Here is a 24,787-nt window from a genome sequence, read left to right on the forward strand (position 1 = left end):
AGGCAGGCAGAGGCAGGCAGATTTCTGAGTTCAAGGCCAGACTGGTCTACAAAGTGAGTTCCAGGGCTATACAGAGAAACTATCTCGAAAAACCAAAAAAACCAAAAACCAACCAAACAAAAAAAAAAAAAAACCCCAAACCAACCAACCAACCAACCAAAACAAAAGACTAAATGCTGACAGTAACTTCACTTGAAATATGTGGGTCTAGGTTTGAGATGTAGTTTCACTAAGTAGCTTTAACTGGCCTCCAACTGCCTGCTGCTGTCTTCCAAGTGCTAGCACCATATAACCCAGTCTGGTAATACTCTATGTATTCTCCAAGAAATATGAACATGATGTATAGCTTTTAGTTATACAATACCTGCTGCTTTTAAATCTTAAAACAGAAAGGTAAAAAATCCAAACACATTCTGATTTTGTTTAAAAAATCGTTTTCACTTTAATGATCTGAGTTAGTAACAAATATACAAAATTGTCTTTCACATTTCCATACATGGTATAATGGACCAATTGAAAACTCTGGACTGCAAATGCAAGCTTTTGTATCCTTAGCCTTAGTTGTTCTTTATAGAGGTAATTTTCAAAAACATGCATTTGTGAACACAGATGACAACAGCTGTGTATCTGAGTTAATGCACATCCTGGGCTATTTCACTGTATTTGAAAAGCATTTTTGTGAAACTAAAACGTTTAAAACAAACCAAAAGAATTGCATTCTGCAACTACCCCTGTGCAGATCTCACGGGGGTGGGGGGTGCAGTATAGAGAGAGGGGACTGTGAGGAAACGGGAAGGAGACCCTTTCTTCAACCACTCATTTGAATCAGCGACGGACACAAACACACAAACACAAACAGCTGTATCTTTAGAGCTATAGGTTGGAATTTATCTGCTTCAAGGAGAATAAATGGTAAATTAATAAAAAAAATTAGCTTAGAAATGTGAAGCTTTGAAAATAGCCCTAATGAGTAATCCCATCTATAAATTTTCAAGTTTCAGAAATTTAAATAAATTTAGAACTTTCAAAAATAGGAAAATTTATTAAACATTTAAAAATATGATTAATTGCTATCTTACCAATATATCCAATTTGGCAAAACCATAGGAAAATGGACAGTTTCTAGTTCAACTTACTGTGATAAGTCACCATAAATTTAGACTTATTAGAGATCAAGTAGTAACTAGGTTATATCAAAACGGCAAGGAGGCCCCTTTGGCAACCAGTTTTCTGGGGTAGTAACAAATATCAACACAGAATAACTTTTACATGAAATTACCCCAGCTCTCTATGTGTGCTTGAGGGATGAGGGCTGGGGAGGAAGCCCAGGGTCTCAGACATGCTAGCCAGTGTAAAGCACTGAGCCACATCCCCACCACCTTCCAGATCTCTATAAGTAGGAAAATCCAATCTTTCTTAACATTTTCCTAGCTTATGGCAACATGTGCTTCACTTCTTTGTCTACAATTTAAATGTTTTCCTATATCATACATTTCAAATTCCCTGTAAACACTAACCAACTAAACATTTCTTTAGCTTCCTATAGAGAAAGAACTGGTGTGTGGCTATAGAATAGTCCTACTTTCCTCTAGGCCTGAGGCTGATATTTCCTATGCTGTAAGAATAAACGAGAGGTGAAATTCCTCTGAGCAGCAGGGTCTTGAGGGAAGCTCACAGGACCTGGCCTTCACATGTGAAATGGTTTACAACAAGGACTCAGCTGTGAACAGGCCGAGGGCAACTGCAGTTCACAAGGGAACGGAAAGCTAGGCATGGTGGCTCACGCCTATGATCCCAGCATTCTGGAGGCTGAGACAGGTGGGCTGCCATGAATTTGGAGCCAATGGACTAATAGTGAGTTCTAGACCAGCCTGGGCTAGAGTGTGAGACCCTGCTTTAAACAACAAAACCAATAAAGAAATAGGTATTTCTTAATAAGTTTACCCTTGAGAGATTTATTCATGAAAAAGAAGTTCAAACATGCACCGTATACTTTAATTCAAGATACAGGTAAAGGTATACAGGTGTGTCAGCTCCATGTTAGAAAGATACGGCGTCCAGGGTCAATGCTATCAGAATGGAATATGACTGTGTCCTGCTCTCCTCTGCTTATAAAATGAAATCTCAGGATTCTCTTGCCAACAGCATTGTTGTTACATAAAATAAGCCTATTAGGTCACTTCTGTTCACAAAGTAGGCTTCTAAACCTTCAGAAATGGAACATTTGACCCCGAGAGAAATTCCCATGACTTGGTACCGCTGAGCCAAACAGCAGGTAAAAATGCTAAGGATATTGCTTTTAATAAGATAATCACCGGAAATAAATATGTAAGCCTAACTCAGATATTCATTTTAACCCAGTGTTAACAGTGTTTTATTCTTAAACCAAGGGGCATGTTAACTTCAATTCTTGTCAGTTCACTGAGGTTTTAAGTGTAAGAATTGTCAGTTCTCAAAGTCAAGACAACAGGTTTGCCGCGTAAGCACGTCTTCTTATTTGGGCATTGGACAGGAACACTGCTTTCTAGATAGGGAGTAAGGCACTAAATGGTGGTAAAATAAACAAAGGTTCGATGATTTACAACTGCTTCTGAATCTTAAAAAAGGCCATCATTTAGAATGACACTATTAAATCTTCACAAACAAGGCATCCTGTTGGCAACAAAAATAAACAACACAAGGTCATACATTCACTGTTTCAGCTAAACCACTTGAAATGCCATCAAACGTAAGGAAGCTACACTAGTGTGCTTACAGACGGGTTAAAGGCACCGAAGGAGAACTCCACTTCCAGTTCTGAGAGCTAGGAAAGCTGTGTGTAACACTGCATACAGCCTGATGTGTGTATCTGGGTAGGGACATGACTTCTGCAGAAGTTGATTCTCTTATTCCACAGTGTGGGTCTTGGAATTCAGGTTGTCAAGCTTGGCTGCAAGTGCCTATACCCACTGGGCCATCAAACTGTATCAGTAGTTAATTTTGTGGGGTGGAGGGTACTAGGGGGACAAGGTCTCAGTGTGTAGCTCTGGCTGTCCTGGAGCTATGTAGACCAGGTTGGCCTGAACTCAAGAGATCTGACTGCCTCTGCCTCCCAAGTGCTGGGATTAAAGGCATGCACTACTATGCCTGGCAATAATTTTTACGTTGACAAATCAGTTATAAATCAAGTGCTAGTTTGGTAAGAAATTTATTTTATGAAATATGAAATTAAATGCAGTGTTTCACACAGTCCCATTTATAAAGCTAAACTAATTCTAGCACCGAATGAATCTTCTGAGTAATAACATGGCAAAAGGGCATGAACAAAAATGTCCACTACAAGACAGAATCTATGATGCAAATGACATGTACCTACACAGGGTTTACTGAAAACAATGAAGCACAGAAAGAACAATTAAAACCACATTTTCTTGTGAAAAATACAACTATCAGTAAAATAAAATGTACAGTTGAAAAATTTCCAAAGTAAAAACACACTATAAACAAAAATACTTTTCTTTGAAACAGAGAAAATAATGTCACTTTTTTTCCATCACAATGTAACTGGACTCAAAAAGCAGATTGCACAGCTCCACACCGTTTCCCGGACTTGCTAAAGGAGTCCACAGAGCAGGGTGCAGCTGTTGAGCTTCATGTTCTAAGCTGAAGACATTTTTACCCAGGATGCCACACACCAGATCACTTGCCACAACTTACAAGGCTTTCTGCTGTCTCTTTACTTCTGACATGTCATGGGGGAAAAGTCAGATCATGTCAATGTTATTTCTCTAGCAATAAAGTTACACTTAGTGCATGCTTTATCATTTGACAGTCACCCCACAGTTTATAAAATAGAAAAACCATTCATTAGGATAAAAGGACTGGTTTCCATGGCAGCAAAGGTCTGGTCACAGTTCCCCACAGCAGGGGGATGCTACAAGAGGCCTCTGCTAGAGGACTGCATTATCTGTGACACTAGCCTTCCACACTTCATTAGTGCTATAAAAACGTGGGATTCTGTGGACATGTTAGGAACATTTCTGTTGTACATGATTTAGAAGTTCTCCAAATTTTTCAAATAGGTCCTCCACCCACTTTACATTTTTCATACAAAGTTGAACAATTTCTTCCTGTCCTAAATCTTCATTTTTTTTCTGCACAGATGATATCTAAAAGAAATTAAATGGTTGCATTAGTTTATACATACCACTTTAAACTTAAATCCTTTCTAAAGCCTTATAAATACACCTGCAGGTACTGCCCTTTCTGTTTTTGTTTTTAAATGAGACAGGTTCTCACTATGTAGTCTTGGCTAGCCCAGAACTCAAACCTAGGATTTGAATTCACACAGAACTCAAACCCAGGATTTGAATTCACAGTGATCCTCCTGAGTGCTGGGATTAAAGGCATGACCCTGCCTTTCATTCTTTTCCTTTTTTTTTTTTTTTTTGGGGGGGGGGGGGGAGGAAGGTTTGAGACAGGGTTTCTCTGTGTAGCCCTGGTTGTCCTAGAACTCACTCTGTAGACCAGGCTGGCCTCAAAATCGGAAGTCCACTTGCCTCTGCCTCTCAAGTGCTGGGATTAAAGGTGTGTGCCACCACTGCCCGGTTTTTTTCTTTTCCTTTCCTTTGGATCCCGCCTTTCAGTTGATCAGTTTTACTCACCTCACCCCAGCCATAGCAAATGATTTTTTTTTCCAGGTAAGTTCAGATGAGATCAACTCCTGTTATCTTGGCTTCACAGGGCAGAGTAAAAGTCTTAGTAAAGTACTTCATGCCTTATTTTGTTTTGTTTTTCAAAACAAGGTTTCTCTGTATAGTCCTGACTGCCCTGGAACTCACTCTGTAGACCAGGCTGGCCTCAAACTCAAAGATCCTCCTGTATCTGCCTCCCAAGTGCTGGGATTAAAGGCGTGCGCCACCAACTACCCAGCTGCTTCATGCTTTCAAATTTTCTTCCAATTGTCTTAAAAGCCAATAACAAATACTATTTTATATAAAGGGTGTTTTGCCTGAATACATATATATATGCACCCACCCATGTACCTAGTGCTTACAGAGGCCATAAAAGGGTATCAGATTCCTTGTAAATGGAGCTAACGATGGTTGTTAACCACCATATGGATGCTATAGAGCCCAGGCCTTTTTCGAGCAGCCAGTGCACTAAACCTCTGAGTAAGCTATGTCTCCAGCACCCCCAAATGACAAATACTGATATGAACGCTAACTCATATCACTGTCAAAATAGTCAATATAATTTGCATCCACCATCTTTGCTTTCTGCTTTAGACTTAAGAACATATGTCTATTTGAGGCTGTTGCCTAATATATCAGGTATGGCTCTGCTAATTTAAACGGATACTCATAAAACTAGTACTATGAGGCTAGAGAAGGCTCAGCAGTCAAGAGCAGTTACTACTCTTGAAGACCTGGGTTTGCTTTCCACTGTCCACATGGTGGCTCACAACTGTCTGTACTCTAGTTCCAGAGGCTCCAATGCCCTCTTCTGACCTCCGAAAACACATTACAAACACAGTATAGAGACATACATACAGGTAAAACACTTAAACACACAGAATAAAATTTTTTTTTTCGAGACAGGGTTTCTCTGTATAGCCCTGGCTGTCCTGGAACTCACTTTGTAGACCAGGCTGGCCTCGAACTCAAAAATCCGCCTGCCTCTGCCTCCCAAGTGCTGGAATTAAAGGCATGCGCCACCACCGCCCGGCATAAAAATAAATTTTAAATGTGCATGCATGTGGACACACACAGACACACACTTTATAGAACTGGTTAGAATAGGTATTAGTGAGTCAGGCAGTGGTGGTGCACACCTTTAATCCCAGAATTTGGAAAACACAGCCAGGAAGATCTCTGTGAGTTTAAGGCTAGCCTGGTCTATAGAGTAAGTTCCAGGACAGGTAGTGCTCAACAGAAAAACCCTGTCTTGAAAATCAAACAACATCAACAACAAACCCAAACAAACAAACAAACACATTTTAAATAACATGTTACTTCATTTTAAATAAATAAAAAGAAATTACCTCATTCTTACATATGAGATAAACATGGTATTTATAATGATGGAGTGAATGATATAAGGAATATAACTGTATTTTCTCTGGATCAACAGCAAACTCCTAAAACAGAAAGATGGTTACAGGCATTTTTCATGTAACATCAGAGGTAATTATACAAGAACCTGAAAAATATCTTAATATGGTAAGGTATAAGGCTGTATTCATATACATGAGCTTAAACTTAAATTATATTTTAATTCACCTTTATTATATTATGAGTACATGCCATTTGAAAAACAAACTAGCATAAAAAAAATCTAAGTAGAAACATTTCAGATAGCAAAATAGTAGACATGTTGCCTGCTATATTCTCCTGTTGCTGAGTCAGGGTTTCCCTCTGCAGCTCTGGCTGGCCTAGGCCTCAGATCTGCCTGCCTCCCCAGTGGAATTACGGAACCTCTATCTCTTTCTTAAAACAGGTTCCATGAGGTTGAGGCTGGCTTTGAACCCCTGATCCTCTTGTCATTTACCTCCCTGCATTACTTTCCTGATAAGAAAAAAAAAATCACTTAATACATAGTGACTCACAACGTGCACCTCAGAGGTTCTAACATATTTTTTACCCACCTACAACTTGAATAACTTTGTGTTTATTATATGTATATCACTGCATCCTTATCCATTAAATAGAATTTATATGAGAACATGGAGTTTTTACTAGCTGTTACTGTGGAACTTTGATTTATTCTACTGTTTTTGATTATGTATATAGGTATGATAGAGCCATCTCTCTAGTACTCCAGTACTTAGTACTGTATTTGGCACAGTAAGTATTTTGTTGTAGTTGTCTGAGAGACAATTAATGGGGGTCTATCTCTTCTTTACATAAAGTAAACAATTTTTTTTTAAAGATTTATTTATTTATTATATGTAAGTACACTGTAGCTGTCTTCAGACACTCCAGGAGAGGGCGCCAGATCTTGTTACGGATGGTTGTGAGCCACCATGTGGTTGCTGGGATTTGAACTCTGGACCTTCGGAAGAGCAGTCGGGTGCTCTTACCCACTGAGCCATCTCACCAGCCCTAAAGTAAACAATTTTAAATCACGCATGATGGCATATGATTTAATTTATTTATTTTTGGTTTTTCAAGACAATTTCTCTGTGTAGTAGCTTTGGAGGTTGTGGAATTCACCCTGTAGACCAGGCTGGCCTCAAATGCAGAGGTCTACCTGCCTCTGCTTCCTGAGTGCTGGGATTAAAAGTGTGTGCCACCACCACCCAGTTTACATATGATTTTAATGTTGGTACTCCAGGAGCAGATGAGTTTTTAAGTTTAAAGTCAACCTGGTTTATACAGCAAAGTATAGTGAGACCGTGAGTTCTGGGATTAAAGGCATGTGCTATCCCTACTGATCTTAGAATACAATTTTTATGTGAAATTGTTATACTGAAAAGACTGCAATAATGTATACTATGGAGATGAACACCTGTCATTTTTTAAATATTTATTTATTTTATGTATATAAGTATATCATTGCTCTCTTCAGACACACCAGAAGAGGGCAACAGATCCCATTACAGTTGGTTGTGAGCCAACATGTGGTTGCTGGGACTCAAACTCAGGACCTCTGGAAGAGCAGTCAGTGCTCTTAACTGCTGAGCCATCTCTCTAGCCCTTAAATGTCATTTTAATGACTGTAGAGGTATATTAATATTCAATCTTATATTGCACACACACTAATATATGTGCTTCCAAACTTTGTACACATAACTTTGAATAGGCTAAAAATATTTAACTTCCTTGTTTACTTCTCTATAATTCATACACATATTTCAAAATGTTGCACATAAATATTTTTTACTGAATTAAAATTAATTAATTTAAAACTTTAATTAATTAAATTAGTTTAAAACTATGTACAAGTCGGGCGGTGGTGGCACACGCCTTTAATCCCAGCACTTGGGAGGCAGAGGCAGGTGAATTTCTGAGTTCCAGGCCAGCCTGGTCTACAGAGTGAGTTCCAGGACAGCCAGGGCTATACAGAGAAACCTTGTTTCAAAAAAAAACAAAAACAAAAACAAAACAAAAAAACCCCTATGTATAAACACATAAGCTTGCACATGGGATAGCTTCCTTTATTACTCTATTTTATAAATTCTGTGAAAAAAATTCTGAGTACTTGCAATTTGCTGCATATAACTTGAGGCATGCAGAGAAGACAACAGTGCCTGCTCTTGAGACCACACTGCTTATTCCTCCCCCAAAGATTTGACGCTTTATAATAACATACTTGCTTATTTTGATGATTTCATAGGAGCTGTGTTATATATTAAGCATTCTTACCTGTGCAGACTTAGCGGTTGTTTTAGAAGTCCTTAGAGTTTTCTTATTATAAGCTTTGCCATTCATTTTGATCTTAGAAATAGCAGATCCTCCACTCTTTGCTTTAGAGTCTCGAGTAATAATTGTCAGTTCAGGAAAACTTTCTAAAGCATTCTTTAAAATAATGAAGGATAATAACTGACATCAGAAGAAAACTAATCTGAATTCAGCCATTCAAAACTTATACACATAAGCACACACATACACCCATGCGGATGGCTACATTTGGCATAGTTACAAGTTCTTTGTACTTTTGCCCACATGGTTTGAACTGTCTTTCCATTCTTTGAATCTGGGCTAATAATATGTCCCCAGTTTTTGAGCAACAGTACACCATGCTGAAGGAACTCCTAAGTTATTATTAGTAATTAATAGTAAGTTATTATTAGTAATTGGAAAGTAGGAACATATTCATTCTTCAGAGCTCTTATCACTTAAACCGTGACTAATATCTTGAACCTGAGGTAAGCCAGCTCCAGTGAGTCACTGGACTCTAAATGAAGGTGTGGGCAGAAGACGTTAAGAATAATGGCTGTGTTTCCTGTCTCACTTCTTTTGCTTCCTTGTACTGCATAGAAAGAACCTGTGAGATAAGATCCCGAACCAGAGTTTGCTCGTGAGCTCTCCACAGACAGAGAGCCACCACTGATGAGACAGTGGCCACATGGCAGAGCTGGTTCTGACATTGGTGCCCCTAGCTGCTGGGTAAGGCACTGTGACCTGAAAAGCTGCACATAGTAACAGAACGAACCCTGCAGACCATGGGTTTCTAAAATTTGATTTAGCTAACAACAGCATGAATTATGACAGTAGGGGTTAAAAGTGCTATTACAATTATGATTCAGAATGCAATTTAATTTTCCAGACTGACATATTTTACAAACTGGTATTGTGAACCTGAAAACAGTACATTTTAAAAACTACAATTTTTCTTAGTTCTAAGTGTAACAGGGAAATTGAAGGTGATAAACATAGTACAACTTTTGGCATTCTACTGAAGAGCTGCCAGCAATCCTACCTCACATTACTCGTGCTTTTATCACATACACAGGTACTCTGCACTTAAATAATTCTGGATCTGGACTTGTCAATCACAATAAATGAAATGTAAAGACTAATACAGATGTAAATTATATTTCCCAGCGAGGACAGGATGGCAAAGATGTCAGGGTAAAGACAAAGCAGCAGCACCGCTAGAAGCTTTAGGACTCGAAAACTACAGCAGCGTTGGGACCAGAGACATGTGTCGTGGTTAAACACTCCACTCTGGCAGAGGACCAGGGCTGCTTCCTAGCATCCACATGAAGGCTTACAAGTGTTTGTAATCACAGTTCTAGTGGGGGTTGGATGCTATTTTCTGCCTGGGAGGGCACTGCATGCCTGTAGCTCACTTATATGCATGTAGGTAAGACACACATAAAAGTTAAACCTAAATTAAAAAGGCACCAAGTTTATGATAACATGTGGTGCCAAGTATTTTTTTCTTTCCTTTATTTGGGAGTTGTATAGAGCAATAAACGTGGCTAATGTGTTTTAGGCAAGCATTCTCTCGCTCACTGAACTATATGCCCCTACCTTCATATTACACATTTCTCTTGTTTAGTTTTTCTTATTTTAAAGATAAAGTCTTATTATGTAGGCCAACCTGGCCTGGAACTTAGTCCTCCTGCTCCAACCTCAAGAATGCTTAACTTACAGGTATGATCCACCATGTCCTCATGGTGCTAAATATTTCTAAAGGAAACATTTCTTCCTAGTCTTCTATTTGAAGAATTTCAAGAATATTTAATGGGGCTGGAGGGGTGGCTCAGTGGTTAAGATTCAATTCCCAGCAATCACCGTGTTGCTCACAACCATCTGTAATGGGATCTGATGCCCTCTTCTGGTGTGTCTGATGAGAGTAATTGTGTACTCACATACATAAAATAAATAAATCTTTTATTTTTATATGTAATGAGCACACTGTCACTGTCTTCAGATACACCAGAAGATGGCATCAGATCCCATTACGGATGGTTGTGAGCAACACGGTGATTGCTGGGAATTGAACTCAGGACCACTGGAAGAGCAGCTGGCGGGTGCCCTTAACCTCTGAGCCATCTCTCCAGCCTGAGTAAATAAATCTTTTTTTTTTAAAAAGATTTATTTATTTATTATATGTAAGTACACTGTAGTTGTCTTCAGACACACCAGAAGAGGGAGTCAGATCTTGTTATGGATGGTTGTGAGTCACCATGTGGTCGCTGGAATTCGAACTCAAGACCTTTGGAAGAGCAGTCGGGTGCTCTTACCTGCTGAGCCATCTTACCAGCCCCTGAGTAAATAAATCTTAAAAAAAAAAAAAAAGATATTTAACTTTTTTCACAAACATATGTAATTACCATCAATGGAGACAATAACAAACTCTGTTGAAATAGACAGAACAAATAGTTCAGAGTGTTATGCATTAAAAACAAAACCTGGCAAGTTTCCTGGACTGAGTAGCTTTTATGATAAATTTTCTGAGTTCCGATTATCTTTTTGTTCTAGACATATTAATAGTAAAAGCTAGAACTCCTCATCTTGCCTCCACCTCCCAAGTGTTGAGATTACAGGTATGTTCCCACACACCCAGATAATCTTTAATTATAGATTTAATGTCGAAGTATAAAATTTCTTTAAATTATTTTTAAGATTTAATGTATATAAGGGTGTTGCCTAAATGTTATCTGTATCATGTGTATAGCAGAAGAGGGCATTGGGTCTCTGAGACTGGAGATACAGATGGGTATGAGACACCGTGTAGGTGCTGGGAATCCAACCTGGGTCCACTGCTGAGTCATCTCTCCATTCCAAAATGTCTAAGTTTTTAGAAATTATAACAGGACTGCATGCACATTTTGCATGAAGCATATGCAAACAAAACACTAATCTATACACTGAAAATAAAAGTTCATCTTTGAGAAATATAAGAACATGAACACAAGACGTGAATATGGCAGTTTAAGAAAACTACTTTTGAGAAACAAGAAAAAAATTATGGGAGGAACATTACATACAAATGACTGAAAAAGGAATTTAAACATAAAACACAGAGACAAAAAGCTAAAACATATGCCGGACACACATAATGCATAAACAAATCTTGTTATATTTTTTAACAAAGTGCTATATTTTTACTGAAGTCAGAACGACTAGTTAGCTTTTCTTTCTATTTGTTTGAGACTGACTGTTCTGAGGCTTGCTAATGATATCACTAACAGGAAATACCTTGAATGGCTGGTCCAAATGAAGATTCACAAGAAGTCTTTTCCGGTTATCATTCAGCATTCCATCTATTTTTTTCATATGTGGTAAAAGTAGCTCATCTGAAATAATTTATTTTAACAAGATAAGTAATCAACATAAATATTTATTTTTAATTTATTTTATTATTATTAATCATTCCATTCATTTACATTTCAAATGATATCCTACTTACTGGTTATGCCCTCCACCAAATCCCCACTCCATGACAGTCCACTTCCAGGTTAGTCTTCTGCCACTCCCACCCCCATCTCACATCTGCTCTCCCCTCTCCCACCCCAAGCTCCAGCATCCCACTACTCCGGGGCACCAAACTTCCCCAGGACCAAGGCCCTCCCCTTCCATTGCTGTCAGGCAAGGCCATCCTCTGCTACATATGTATCTCCAGCCAAAGATCCCTTTAGGCACACTCCTTGGTTGGTGGTCTAGTCTCTGGGAGAACTGGGTGGTCAGGACAGCCAATGTTCTTCTTCCAATTGGGTTGCAACCCCCCTTAGCTCCTCCAGTCCTTCTGCCAGCTCCCCCACCAGGTTCCCTGAGTTCAGCCTGATGGTTGGCTCCAAGCATCCGCCTCTGCATTGGTCAGTTGCTGGCCTGATCTCCCCAGGTTCCTCTCCACAAACGCCTCCTGACCATGGTGAAAGTGTTGGGTTTGGGCAGTCCCCAGCTGGCCTTTCCTTCAGTCTCTGTTCCATTTTTTGTCCCTGTTCTTCCTTTGGACAGGAACATTTCTGAGTTAAAAAAACTATGAGATGAGTGGGTGGCTCCACCCATTGACCACAGGCTGTGCCTATCTACTGGAAGTGGTCTCCATAGGTTCTATCTCCCCACTATTTTTGTGTGGGGTACAATGTGTGCTTTGAGCTTTAGTAGTTTCTTTTATGAATGTGGGTGTCCTTGCATTTGGAACACAGATATTCAGAACTCAGAGTTCGTCTTGGTAGATTTTTCCTCTGCTGAGTATGAAGTGTTCTTCCTTATCTTTTTGATAACTTTTGGTTAAAAGTTGATTTTATTTGATATTAGAATGGCTACTCCAGCTTGTTTCTTGGGACCATTTGCTTGTAAAATTGCTTCCCAACCTTTTCCTCTGAGGTAGTGTCTGCCTTTGTCACTGAGGTGGGTTTCTTGTATGCAGTAAAATGCTGGCTCCTGTTTAAATATCCAGTCTGTTAGTCTATGTCTTTTTGGGGGTAACTGAGTCCATTGATGTTAAGAGATATTAAGGGAAAGTGATTGTTACTTCCTGTTATTTTTGTTGTTGGAGGTGGAATTATGTTTGTGTGGCTATCTTCTTTTGGGTTTGTTGAAAGATTACTTTCTTGCTTTTTCTAGGGTGTAGTTTCCTTCCCTGTGTTGGTGTTTTCCATCTATTATCTTTTGTAGGGCTGGATTTATGAAAAGATATTGTGTAAATTTGGTTTTGTCATGGAATATCTTGGTTTCTCTATCTATGGTAAATGATATTTTTGCTGGTTATAGTAGCCTGAGCTGGCATTTGTGTTCTCTTAGGGTCTGTATGACATCTGCCCAGTATCTTCTGGCTTTCATAGTCTCTGGTGAGAAGTCTGGTGTAATTTTGATAGGTCTGCCTTTTTATGTTACTTGACCCTTTTCCCTTACTGCTTTTAATATTGTTCCTTTGTTTAGTGCATCCAGTCTATTTGTAGTTCTGTAGGTTTCTTGTATGTTCATGGGCATCTCTTTCTTTAGGTTAGGGAAGTTTTCTTCTTCTATAACTTTGTTAAAGATTTTTTTTTTAAACAAATAAATCTTTTTATCTGTTTTTGTTTGTTTGTTTGTTTTGAGACAGGGTTTCTCTGTGTAGCCCTGGCTGGCCTCCAACTCAGAAATCCGCCTGCCTCTGCCTCCCAAGGGCTGGGACTATAAAGGTGTGCGCCACCACGCCCGTCTGTTAAAGATATTTGCTGGCCCTTTAAGTTGGGAATCTTCACTCTCTTCTATTCTTAGGTTTTGTCTTTTCATCATGTCCTGGATTTCCTGGATGTTTTGGGTTAGGAGAATTTTGCTCTTTGCATTTTCTTTGACTATTGTGCCAGTGTTTTCTATGGTATCTTCTGCACCTGAGATCCTCTCTTCTATCTCTTGTATTATGTTGGTGATGCTTGCATCTATGACTCTTGATCTCTTTCCTAGGTTTTCTAACTCCAGGGTTGTCTCCCTTTGTGATTTCTTTATTGTTTCTATTTCCATTTTTAGATCTTGGATGGTTTTGTTCATTTCCTTCCCCCGTTTCATGGTGTTTTCCTGTAATTTTTTTTAAAAGATTTATTTAGTTTTATTTATATGAGTGTATTGTATCTGCCTTCCTACACACCAGAAGAGGGTATCAAATCCCATTACAGATGGTTGTGAGCCACCATGTGGTTGCTGGGAACTGAACTCAGGACCCTTGGAAGAGCAGTCAGTACTCTTAACCACTGAGCCATCTCTCCAGCCCCTTTCCTGTAATTTTTAAAGGGATTTTTGTGTTTCCTCTTTAAGGGCTACTAGGTGTTTACCTGTGTTCTCTGTAACATAAATATTTGTAACATGCTTCTTTGGAAGGGGAACTTCAAAGTATCTGTTTATTAGAAGACATTAAATTTGATGGCTTATATTTAATATAGCTTTTAAGAAATAGGCATTTAATTAAGCCAGAGGGGTGGCGGCACAAGCCTTTAATCCCAGCATGCTGGAGGTAGAGGCAGGTAGAATCTCTGAGTTTGAGGACAGCCAGGGCTATACAGAGAAACCCTGTCTCTAAATAAGACAAATAAACAGCATTTAGCTTTCAGAACAAAGGTCAGCCTGCATAGTTGGTTTATCAAACAAGCAAGAAAGCAGTAGCAACTTTGCACAGCAATGGTATCAGTTGCCCAAGTCCTGCTTTTTTCTTTCTTTTTGGAGGGACAAGTCCTGATTACATAGCCAGTTCTGACTGGTACAGAACATGGTATATAGATCATGTTAGGTCTGATCCACTTGCTTCTGCCTCTCAAATGCTGGGATTAAATGTGTGCACCACCATGCCTAGCACCTTAGCTTAACTGAAACAAAACAACGACCACTAGGAGGAGGAATAATTTCTCTAGATCTCATTTATTATTTAACAAAAGTAATGCTACAAAATACAAACTGGTTTAACATTCTAAGTTATTGAATATGAACAAGACTTGTTTTTCTGGCTAGCATAGCACTGGAGATGGAGCCAGGGCCTTGCACATATTAGTTATCTAAGTACCTTATCATTAACTTTAATCCCACTAAAAGAGTTTGTTTGACACTGGTCTCACTATGTAATTCTAGCTGGCCTAGAACTCAGATACACCTGCCTCTGACTCCTGAATGCTGTGATTAAAGGCATTTACCACAACACCTAGGTGAGATATTCTTAATTCACTGTAATCTGAGGCAAAGACAAAGTAGAGGAAGAAAAATAATTGTAACCCATTGTCAAAAATGAGTCACAATGGTTATGTTAGAAAAGGGGAGAGTAACAAAATGACAGAAACAAATTAATAGTTTTTGGTAACATACTAAATAGCTGTTAATTTACCAGCACAGTATTGGCATACATTACATATACCACAATAAGTATATAAGTAACAGCAAGCATTAGGGAAAAAAATGTCAAGCACGGTGGCATACACAGAGATCCCCATGCCTCTACAACTCAAGTGCTGAGATTACAGTCATGCCCCAATCCCATTTAATCCTGCAGTCTTGCCAATGATTTTAAATGAAATTTTATATATGCAAAGGCTATGTATGCATTAAAAATTTAGTACATGTCACTAAAGGTCTGTAATAATTTTAATTATAGAAATAAAGAAGGCCAAGCGTGGTAGTGCATACCTTTAGTTCCAGCACTTACAAGGCAGAGGCCTGGGGATCTGTGAGTTCCAGGCCAGGCTTGTCTATACAATGAGACATTGTTCTAAAACAAACAATAAAAACCCCAAGAATAAACAACAAAATAAAACAAAAGTGACAACAGTGAGAAAATTTATTTAAACAAAAAGTTTTGAATGAGCTTCTCAGCAGGCCATACCGTTGCTCTTTTCTAGGGCTTGCATGGTGTCAGGATCCAGAGCAATGCTAACAAGCAATTCCATGTAACTCTTGAAAGTTTCCTTCATTGCTCTTGTGTTCAGAAAACGAGTGACAGAGGGGGCTGGAGGCTCAAAGCCTAGGACGAATAAGAGACGGGACACTAAATTTTCCCTTTCTGAAATTTTAATATTGTTTTTCATATCAGTAGCCTATAAATAAGACTGAAGACACCGTTTCTTCTAATTTAATTCTGATTCTTTGTTTACAGACAACCCAGGCAGGGTGTGGGAGATGGCTCAGTCAGTAAAGTGTTGGCCATGAAACATGAAGATCTGAATTCAGATCTCCAGTTACCCATACTTTGTTTGTATGTTTTTCAGACATGGTTTCTCTATGTAACAGCCCTGGCTGTCCTGGAACTCGATTTGTAGATCAGGATGGTCTTGAACTCACAGATATCCACCTGCCTCTGCCTCCCAAGGGCTGGGATTAAATGCATGTGCCACCATGCCTGGCATGGCACACACTTGTTGTCCTAGCACTGGGAAGGTCGAGACAGGAGGATCCTTGGAGACTTGCTGGCCAGCCATTCTTGCCCAGTCATTAGGCTCCAGGTTCAAATGGAAGAGCCTGTCTCAGAAAAGAAAAAGGTGATGAGGAATGAAGGAAGGCACTGGACAGCAGCCTCTGGCTTACACACACACATGTGGGCACCAACACACACATATGCAAGCACACCTAAGCACAGACATAGACAAAGACATTCTAAATGAGTTGGATTGTGGTGATGCACACTGCAATGCCTGCAGTAGTAGGTAAGCCTGGAAGGTCAAGAGTTAAAGGTTATCAACAGCAACACACAAGTAGGCTAGCCTGGTATGCATAACACATTCATAGCAGAGCTTGTTTTGTTCTGTTGATGCAGGGTTTTACACTTAGCAAGTCTTCAAAAGCATTAGCCTCCCACGTGCTGAGGTTATAAGTATTGGACTGACTTTATAGGCCAGCTAACCTTGAACTCAGAGATCCCTATGCCTCTGCCTCCCAAGTGCTGGGATTAAAAGGGTGAGTCACCACATCCAACTCTATTTCTACACTTAAAATTATTACAGATTTCTAGTGACATGTATTAATTTTTAAATGCAAACATAGCCTACACATATTAAATTCTATCTAAGAATGCAGGATTAAATGGGATTGGTGGTACATGACTATAATCCCAGTACTCAGGAGGCCTATTAGAGTTCAATAAAGGCCAGGTCTGGAGAGATAGCTCAGCAGTTAAGGGCACTGGATGTTATTCCAGAAAACTTGGCTGGAACTGGAATTCCAAGAAGAAAACTGATGTCCTTTTCTGGCCTCTGTGGGCAGAAGGCCCAAATGGGGTATATATGCATAAATGCAAGCAAACCAGTCATACCTAGAAAATGAAATAAGTCTTAAAACAGACCAAAATTGGGAACTAGACAGACAGCTCAGTGATACATACACTGAGAATGTACACTGCTCCTGGGGAGGATGCAATTTGATTCACAGCATCCAAGGTGAGCAGATCACAGCTGCCTGTAACTCCAGTTCCAAGGGATTCAATGTACCCATTTGACCTCTGCAAACACTGCCCCAAATGCACACACATTCTGACACACAGACAAACATGGACAAAACAGACAGACAGACAGACACAGAGCACATAATTAACAATTTAAAAAATGTCTGTTGGTTCTAAGCAGTGAGAATCCTGCCTCTAAAATGAAAACCAGGCTGGGCATGGTGGCTTGCACCCTAGCACTTTGAGAGCAAAGGCAGGTGGCTCTGAACTATATAGTGAATAGTAAGTACACAGTGAGAGCCACTGCTACACAGCAAGATCTTGTCTCAAAAACAAAACAAAACAAAAAAAAAACCAAAACCTAAAACCTGACAATATGCTGGGCGGTGGTGGGGCACACCTTTAATCCCAGCACTTGGGAGGCAGAGGCAGGCGGATTTCTGAGTTTGAGGCCAGCCTGGTCTACAAAGTGAGTTCCAGGATAGCCAGGGCTACACAGAGAAACCCTGCCTCGAAAAACCAAAAACTAAACCAAAACAAAAACAAAACCCTGACAGTACTTATCAATGATAAGATGTAGTTGATACCATGTATAATTTAGAATTCTAGAAAACTTGTACCCATTATTGTAAGCTGAACACAATATTTAAAGGCTCACTGATGATATCAGTAGTGGCATTACGGAATTATTTGTCTGTATTGATGACTAAACACATGGGTCCCATGCACGAAAGACAAATCTTCTACTACTAAGCCACACCCCAACTCTAAATGTTATTTTTTAAATATTCTAAGATAAAACAGGACCAAAGAAGAGTCTTAAGAAGAAAATAATAATTATATATAAAACTCTTAAAATTTTAAGCGTTGATGTCCTTGGATTTGATTTTAACTACAACAAAAGCACAAAAAACAGAATCAGTAAGTTGGGCTCCATCAGAATGTAAAACATTTAGAAAGACACTATATAGTATTAATAGTAATACTATATTAATATTTTCAAATCTCATATAGTAAAGGTTAAAGCCCGGAATACAGCCAGTTGAAGTGAGGCACACAATCATCTCAGTCCTGAGCAGGCAGAGGCAGGGGAGTCAGGAATTCAAAGCCATCTTGAGCTGTACAGAATTGGAAGCTAACTTGGGCTACAGTGACCCTGTCTCAAAAAACAAATTCAACCCAGAGACAAAAATTAAGAAATCCTAAATTTAACCACAAAAGGACAAGGAACCATTAATAAGCTAGTACTGCAGCCAGACAGTGATGGCACATGCCTTTAATGCCAGCATGTGGGAGGTAGAGGTAGGGTCTCTGAGTTCAAGACCAGCCTAGTCTACAGATGAGCTCTAGGAGAGCCAGGACTACACAGATAAACCCTGTCTAGAAACTGCCCCCAAAGCAAGTAAGGACTAAAGAGACATTCCTGCAAAGAAGATATATAACTGTCCAGTAAGCATTCAGAGTCAGTCAGGTAAATGCAAGTCACATGCTACAAAGAGAAACCCTGTCTCAAAAACAAACAAACAAACAAACAAACAAACAAAACCCAAAAGGGGGGTGAGGTGGGGCTAGGGTCAGCAGCACAGCTCAGAGGCTCACAGAGCTTTCTTTACTTGGGAGTATGATTGTTTAAGTTCAATTGCACCAACATACATCATGCATATACTCTCACAATAATAAACAACACAATGAATTAAAAAAAAAAAAAAGGTTAGGGGATTGAGAGATGGCTCAGCAGTTACAAGCACTGACTGCTCTTTCAGAGGTCTTAAGTTCAATTCCCAGCAACCACATGTAATGGGATTTGATGCCCTCTTCTGGTGTGTTAGAAGACAGCTACAGTGTACTCATTCATATACATAAAATATTTCATAAAAAAAAAAAAAGGTTAGGTTACCAGCATAGAGTAGGGGAAATAGAAAGCCACTGCCTAATGATTACACAGTATATATTTGGGGTGATAAGATTTATGGGAAGAGCTGGGCAGTGGTGGCACATGCCTTTAATCCCAGCACTCGGGAGGCAGAGGCAGGTGGATTTCTGAGTTCGAGGCCAGTCTGGTCTACAAAGTGAGTTCCAGGACAGCCAGGGCTACAGAGAAACCCTGTCTCCAAAAACAAAGCAAAACAACAACAACAACAAAAACAAAACAAAACAAAAATTGCAGATATAAAGCAAAACTATTTAAATATAAAAAAGAAACATTAATGTTGACAAGATCTTCCTCACTAAGCCATGATGTAAGAAACATGGCTCAAAGAACAAGAGAAACTAGCAGATAATAATGTAACAGAGCATGAGCAGTTCAAGACAACAGCTGTCAGGGCTAGACACGGCTCAGTGGTTAAAGCACTTGCTGCTCTTGTAGAGAACCCAGGCTTGGGTCTCAGCACTCACAGGGTCATTTACAATCATACGTAAGTCAGTTCCAGAAGATCTTATGCGCCTTCTGACCCCTGAAGATGCCAGGCACACACATGGCATGCATACAGGCAAAATACTACATAAATAGCTAAAAGTATAACTGTCAGGTTTATGTATCAAGAAATATTAGTAATTATCTGAAAAGACAGTTAACATTGTCTTCCCAACATGCTCTCTTCATATTCTTTAACCAAACTACTACACAGTAATTAAGGGAATGTAGACAAATATAAAAATAGAACCAATTGTGTCAATAATAATCAATCACTTACAAATATTTTAAACATTATTTTAATTTAATTGCTACCTTGTAAGTCTAAATAGATTGAGCCTATTTGGAATCCTCAAAGCACTTCAAGACTATAAGAATATTCTGAAGGAAAAAAAAAAGAATATTCTGAAAGAGCTTAAAAATGACCACCATATAGGCCGGGTGTGGTACCAGATGCCTGTAATCCCAAGCACTTGTGAGGTAGAAAGAAGTAAGTGGGTCTCTGAGTTCAAGGCCAGCCTGGTCTACAGTTCGAGTTCCACACAGAGAAAGTCTCAAAAAACCAAATGAATGAACGAATGAATGAATACATAACTAAATGCATACATACACACAAACACCATAAGCCTGTAGACAGTTTAGTGGGTAAGATACATCCTGTGTCAAGCCTGATGATTGAACTGATTCTCCTAATAGTCTCCTCTGACCTTCACGTATGCCATGCCACATGTACACTTACATATGCATGCACACATGCAAGCATACACACAAACCCTACATGTGAAAATAAAATAAAATCACCAGCATTTAAACCCATATTATAGATAATTGTCTTAAAGGTCTGAACACACTGCTTAACTAGTGACACCTAGTGGTCTGCCATGTTATTTATGCAAGGAAAAATTTTCTTTTTACCTGAGGGTATAATTACAAGATGCAGAGGCAGGAGGATCTGAGTTCCACGACAGCCTGGTCTACATGAGCTCCGTGACAGCTAGGACTCTTTAGGGAGACTGTCACCAAGCAAAACAGAACACTTCCCATTTTCCTCTTCCATTTCTGTTTCCATTACTTAGGTTTTGATGCCATTTTTGCCTGAAACTGGTCTAATAATTAAATTTAAAATTTCATCATGTTGCTTTTACTTGAGTTCCTCCAAAAACTCTCCTTTGTTTATAAAGACCCCAGGTTTTCAGCTTTAGCTTGGCTTTAACAGCCTTCCATTTTTCCTTCATCCTCCTTGGTCTGTACTGTTATGTTTTATAAGAATGAGAGTCAGTAAAATTTCCTCAAGAGTCATATGGTGGATAGTTTAGCATTTTTCTGGTCACATGGTCTCTATTCCACAACTCAAAACTGTAACTACATGAAATCATGTATTTCCAAACAGTAGCTGTGGAGCTGTATTCCAATAAATTATCCACAAAAGTTGGGTAGCAAACAGCTATGTCTGTAAGCAAGTCTGCTAATCTCTGTCCTCTACATGTGTAGGCTAGATGTGTTCTGTTGGGTGTGGTTTATACAAAGCATAATGAACTTTGTACAGTAGCATCACTCTGCTACTAAGCAAACCCGACCTGAACTGCCACCACCACCATCCCCCTTCATTCCTGCACACCACCTATAAGTATCAAAATACTAATTTCTTGGGGAACTCACCCTCATCCTCACTACTGCTAGAACGGACCTCAGGAGATGACTCAGATTGTGATGATGAAAATTCTTCCTTCCATTTCTTCCTTTTCTTTGGTGGTGGCTCAGCCTTTATTTTGAGCTGTTTAGCTTTGGGTTTTGTAGACGGGGCTTTTGTAGTTGTAGTTTTTGATACTGGTGGGTCAGAAGTTTTACTGACACTACTTGGCTTAGATGGAATATTTCTGCAATGTTAAAACAAATTTAGTTAAAATCATTAAATCTTTTAAGATTAAAAAAAGAGAAATGACTTTTATGATTAATAAGAAAATAATAAACTTGCTCAGACCAACACTTCAAAAATAAAGTCCATGTGCTATATACAACTCAAATGACTCCCACAGCATTGTCATGAAATAGATTGAGACTGGTACTCTATGTTCAATTATTAAGGGGATATTACCTCAATCTTTATCTCTACCAAACTCCTTTTGGATTCCTTTTCCAGAGAATAGGAGATATGGATGGAAAGCCAAATCTAGCTCTGATGCTGTGGTGGCCATGAAGTTCTGATGTTCAAATGCAAAGGCATCAGGCTGAGACCTCTTAAGATTTGTCCCATGCTAAATCTCAAAATGTGTGTGGTGAGTTCCACCTTGACAACTGGATCAGCAGTTTGAAAACAGGTGGTGATCTTAATTAAACTAGACCCACTGATGACAGCAGACTGATTAGAGTATCTAGGTCACACCCACGTTCTACTACCTATCTCAGAGTTAGTCAGTCTAGTTACCTTCTAGATGATGCTGCTGCACATAACCCAGGCACATCGATCTAGGGTAGGAATTCACTGTGCTAACCTGATAATGCACATGTCTGTGGGTCCCCTAACCCCCAATTATCTTGCTGTAACCTTGACATTCCTTTATTTCTTTCACCCATCAGGCAAAGAGGGCTTCTGAGAAGTTCTGTCACAAAGAGCTAGATTCAATAAATTTTGCACCTTCTGTTTTTTTCCATTTTACTACAGTGACACCAAAAAGACCCAAGCAAAGAAGGTACCTATCCTACCAGAGAGCCACTAGCTTTACAATGTCCACCTCATTCTCTGAAAAGGATTCACCTACTGCAAAAGGTATTGCAGCATTCAGTCCTAACTGACAAGATAGATCCTTTAAACAATAATAACAACCAAATAAGCCAATAAGTACATAAGAAAACAAATACCTGATAGTTTGTGAAGGCTTATTTCTTGGCTTTTTGGAACACACTCTGACATATTCCTTTTTGTTTGCATTTTCAATGAACTTCACATATATCCTTTTGTATTTAGTTTTTGCATCTCCAAAATACCCAAGGTACTAAAGAAAAAAAGTATTTTAATTATACAATTATATAGTCTACACATAAATATTATGCTGTTAAGTTCACAGCCTCCCATCCTTTGTAGTTTCCAAAATATATCCATAACCAGACCAGTTTTATTCTGATTTTAACAATGGGCAAGGAGAAAGCAGGAGAGAGAGAAAGAACGCTCGAGGGAGTAAGCACACACGAGCACGTATGAGTGAGTGCTGGTGCCTGAGGAGGAGTTGGAGTTAGAGGAGGTTGTGAGCTTCCTACCATGAACTCAGGTCCAGGTCAAGAGTAGTGTGTGCTATGAACTTCAGAGCTATTGTCTCTGCTGTTATGTCACTGTGCACATGTGTCGGTGTGAATATGTGCATGAGTGCAGGTGTCCTCAGGAATTATAAGAGAGCATAGGATCCCTAGAGCTGGAGTCATCATTCCACCTGCCATGTAGGTCTTAGGAATGGATTCCAGGCTCTCTGCAGGAGCAGCCAGTGCTGTTACCAATCAGAAATGTTGATGCATCTGACATCTGACCCCACCTCTGTTCATCAAAGGGTCAGCTTAGAAAAGCGGATAGAATCAAGCATTTCACTTACACTATTTGTAGCTGCAAATTCTCTTTGCCCATCTCGAATTTCAGGAACAAATTTCTGTAACAAAGCTTTCTGTACTTTCCAAATAGCTGGGGGCTCTTTTCCCGTATTTAAAGCCTCCTATAATAAGCAGAATTAATTACATTTAGGAAAATATGATCATGCTTATATTTATAGACTGTTACTGTGAGTGGGAATCTTTAAGGCCTACCTTAACTTTTCATTTTTTCTCTCTCTCTTTTTTGTGTTTGGTGGAGAAAGTGGGGAGTTGAGGAAGGGTCTCTATGCTGCCCTGGCGGTCCTGGAATCTGCATGTAGATCAGGCTGACTTTACTCCTACAGAGATCACCAGCCTCTGCCTGCTGAGTGATGGTATGAAGGGTATGCACAACTACCCCCAGCATAACTTTTCATTTCTTATCTCTGTCTGAGTTTCTATAGTACACCCCCCACACACACCCCCCAAACAACCTTGTGGTAGTGACATCAAACCAAAGGCCTTAAACAACCTAGGGGGTTGTTGATATATGGATAAACTTGACCCCTAAAAATGATTCAATTCAGTCTCCGCTTCAGTTTTCCCACCAAAAAAGGAGCTCACTGACATGAAATCCATTGCTCTTTTACTGAACTAAGATGACCGAAAGAAACTGCTAGTGGTATTATCTTCCCATTTGTGCAGTCTTATTTTATTTTTTAAAAGATTTATTTATTTTATATATATAAGTACACTGTAGCTGTCTTCAGACACACCAGAAGAGGGGGTCAGATCCCATTACAGATGGTTGTGAACCACCATGTGGCTGCTGGGAATTGAACTCATGACCTTTGGAAGACTAGTCAGTGCTCTTAACTGCTGAGCCATCTCTCCAGCCCTTGTACAGTTTTATAACATCTAAACCAAATATGCTGCAATGTAACAGGAGTTAACTGTCAATGGCAGGATCACAGACAGTGTGAATGTGGCAGCTTTCCTTGTTCTAATTCCTTTGCTTTCCATCTCAACTTAAAAAACAATGCCAGAAAAACCAAACAAACAAAAAATCCAAAAATATATTAAGTATGGCTAGCTAGGCATGCTGGCTCAACTTGTTATCCCAACACTTGGAAGGTTGAGTCAAGAAAACTGCTAGTAGTTCAAGGCTATCCTGGAATTAAAAAACAAAACAAAACAAACAAACAAACACATCAGGCATTCTACTCATGGTGCTACAATTAAAGCTCTAAAATTAAATCCAAATTCATGTTTGTTAGTTCTGTTATTTTCTTAAATTATATAAACATTTTCTAATATCCCTAATAATGTATCAGTTAAAAGTCATAAAAAAATTAACAACAGCACTGTAATTTGGACTAAGATGTAGTTTAATTGGTAAAGTGATTGCTTAGCACATGCAAGGGCCCTGATTCGGTCCTAAGGACTGCATAAAAAAAAAACTGTGTAAGCTGGCGCATGCACATAATCTCAGAATTTTGATGGTAGAGAGCAGAGGATCAGAAGTTCAAGGTCATCCACAGC

At 39.2% G+C, this 24,787-nt stretch overlaps 1 protein-coding gene across 2 annotated transcripts in view; it reads right to left on the reverse strand.

Annotated features, from left to right (window-relative positions):
* Positions 1–439: 439 nt before the first annotated feature.
* Qser1 (glutamine and serine rich 1) overlaps positions 440–24,787 on the reverse strand; it is a 61,645-nt gene continuing 37,297 nt past the window's right edge. Inside the window, exons 5-12 of one of the 2 annotated variants that reach the window (XM_021156507.2) lie at positions 23,272–23,388; positions 22,550–22,683; positions 21,350–21,567; positions 15,724–15,861; positions 11,634–11,731; positions 8,346–8,498; positions 6,023–6,118; positions 440–4,148 (exon numbers count right to left, since the gene is read on the reverse strand). In XM_021156507.2, the coding sequence (XP_021012166.1) occupies positions 4,008–4,148; positions 6,023–6,118; positions 8,346–8,498; positions 11,634–11,731; positions 15,724–15,861; positions 21,350–21,567; positions 22,550–22,683; positions 23,272–23,388 (1,095 nt within the window). In that variant the 3' untranslated portion in view covers positions 440–4,007. Of the gene's footprint in view, positions 4,149–6,022; positions 6,119–8,345; positions 8,499–11,633; positions 11,732–15,723; positions 15,862–16,269; positions 16,356–21,349; positions 21,568–22,549; positions 22,684–23,271; positions 23,389–24,787 lie in introns of those variants that run through there. The other variant, XM_021156510.2, reaches the window with a different exon arrangement.

Source organism: Mus caroli, chromosome 2 (assembly GCF_900094665.2).
Source record: "Mus caroli chromosome 2, CAROLI_EIJ_v1.1, whole genome shotgun sequence".
NCBI classification, from domain to species: Eukaryota; Metazoa; Chordata; class Mammalia; order Rodentia; family Muridae; genus Mus; species Mus caroli.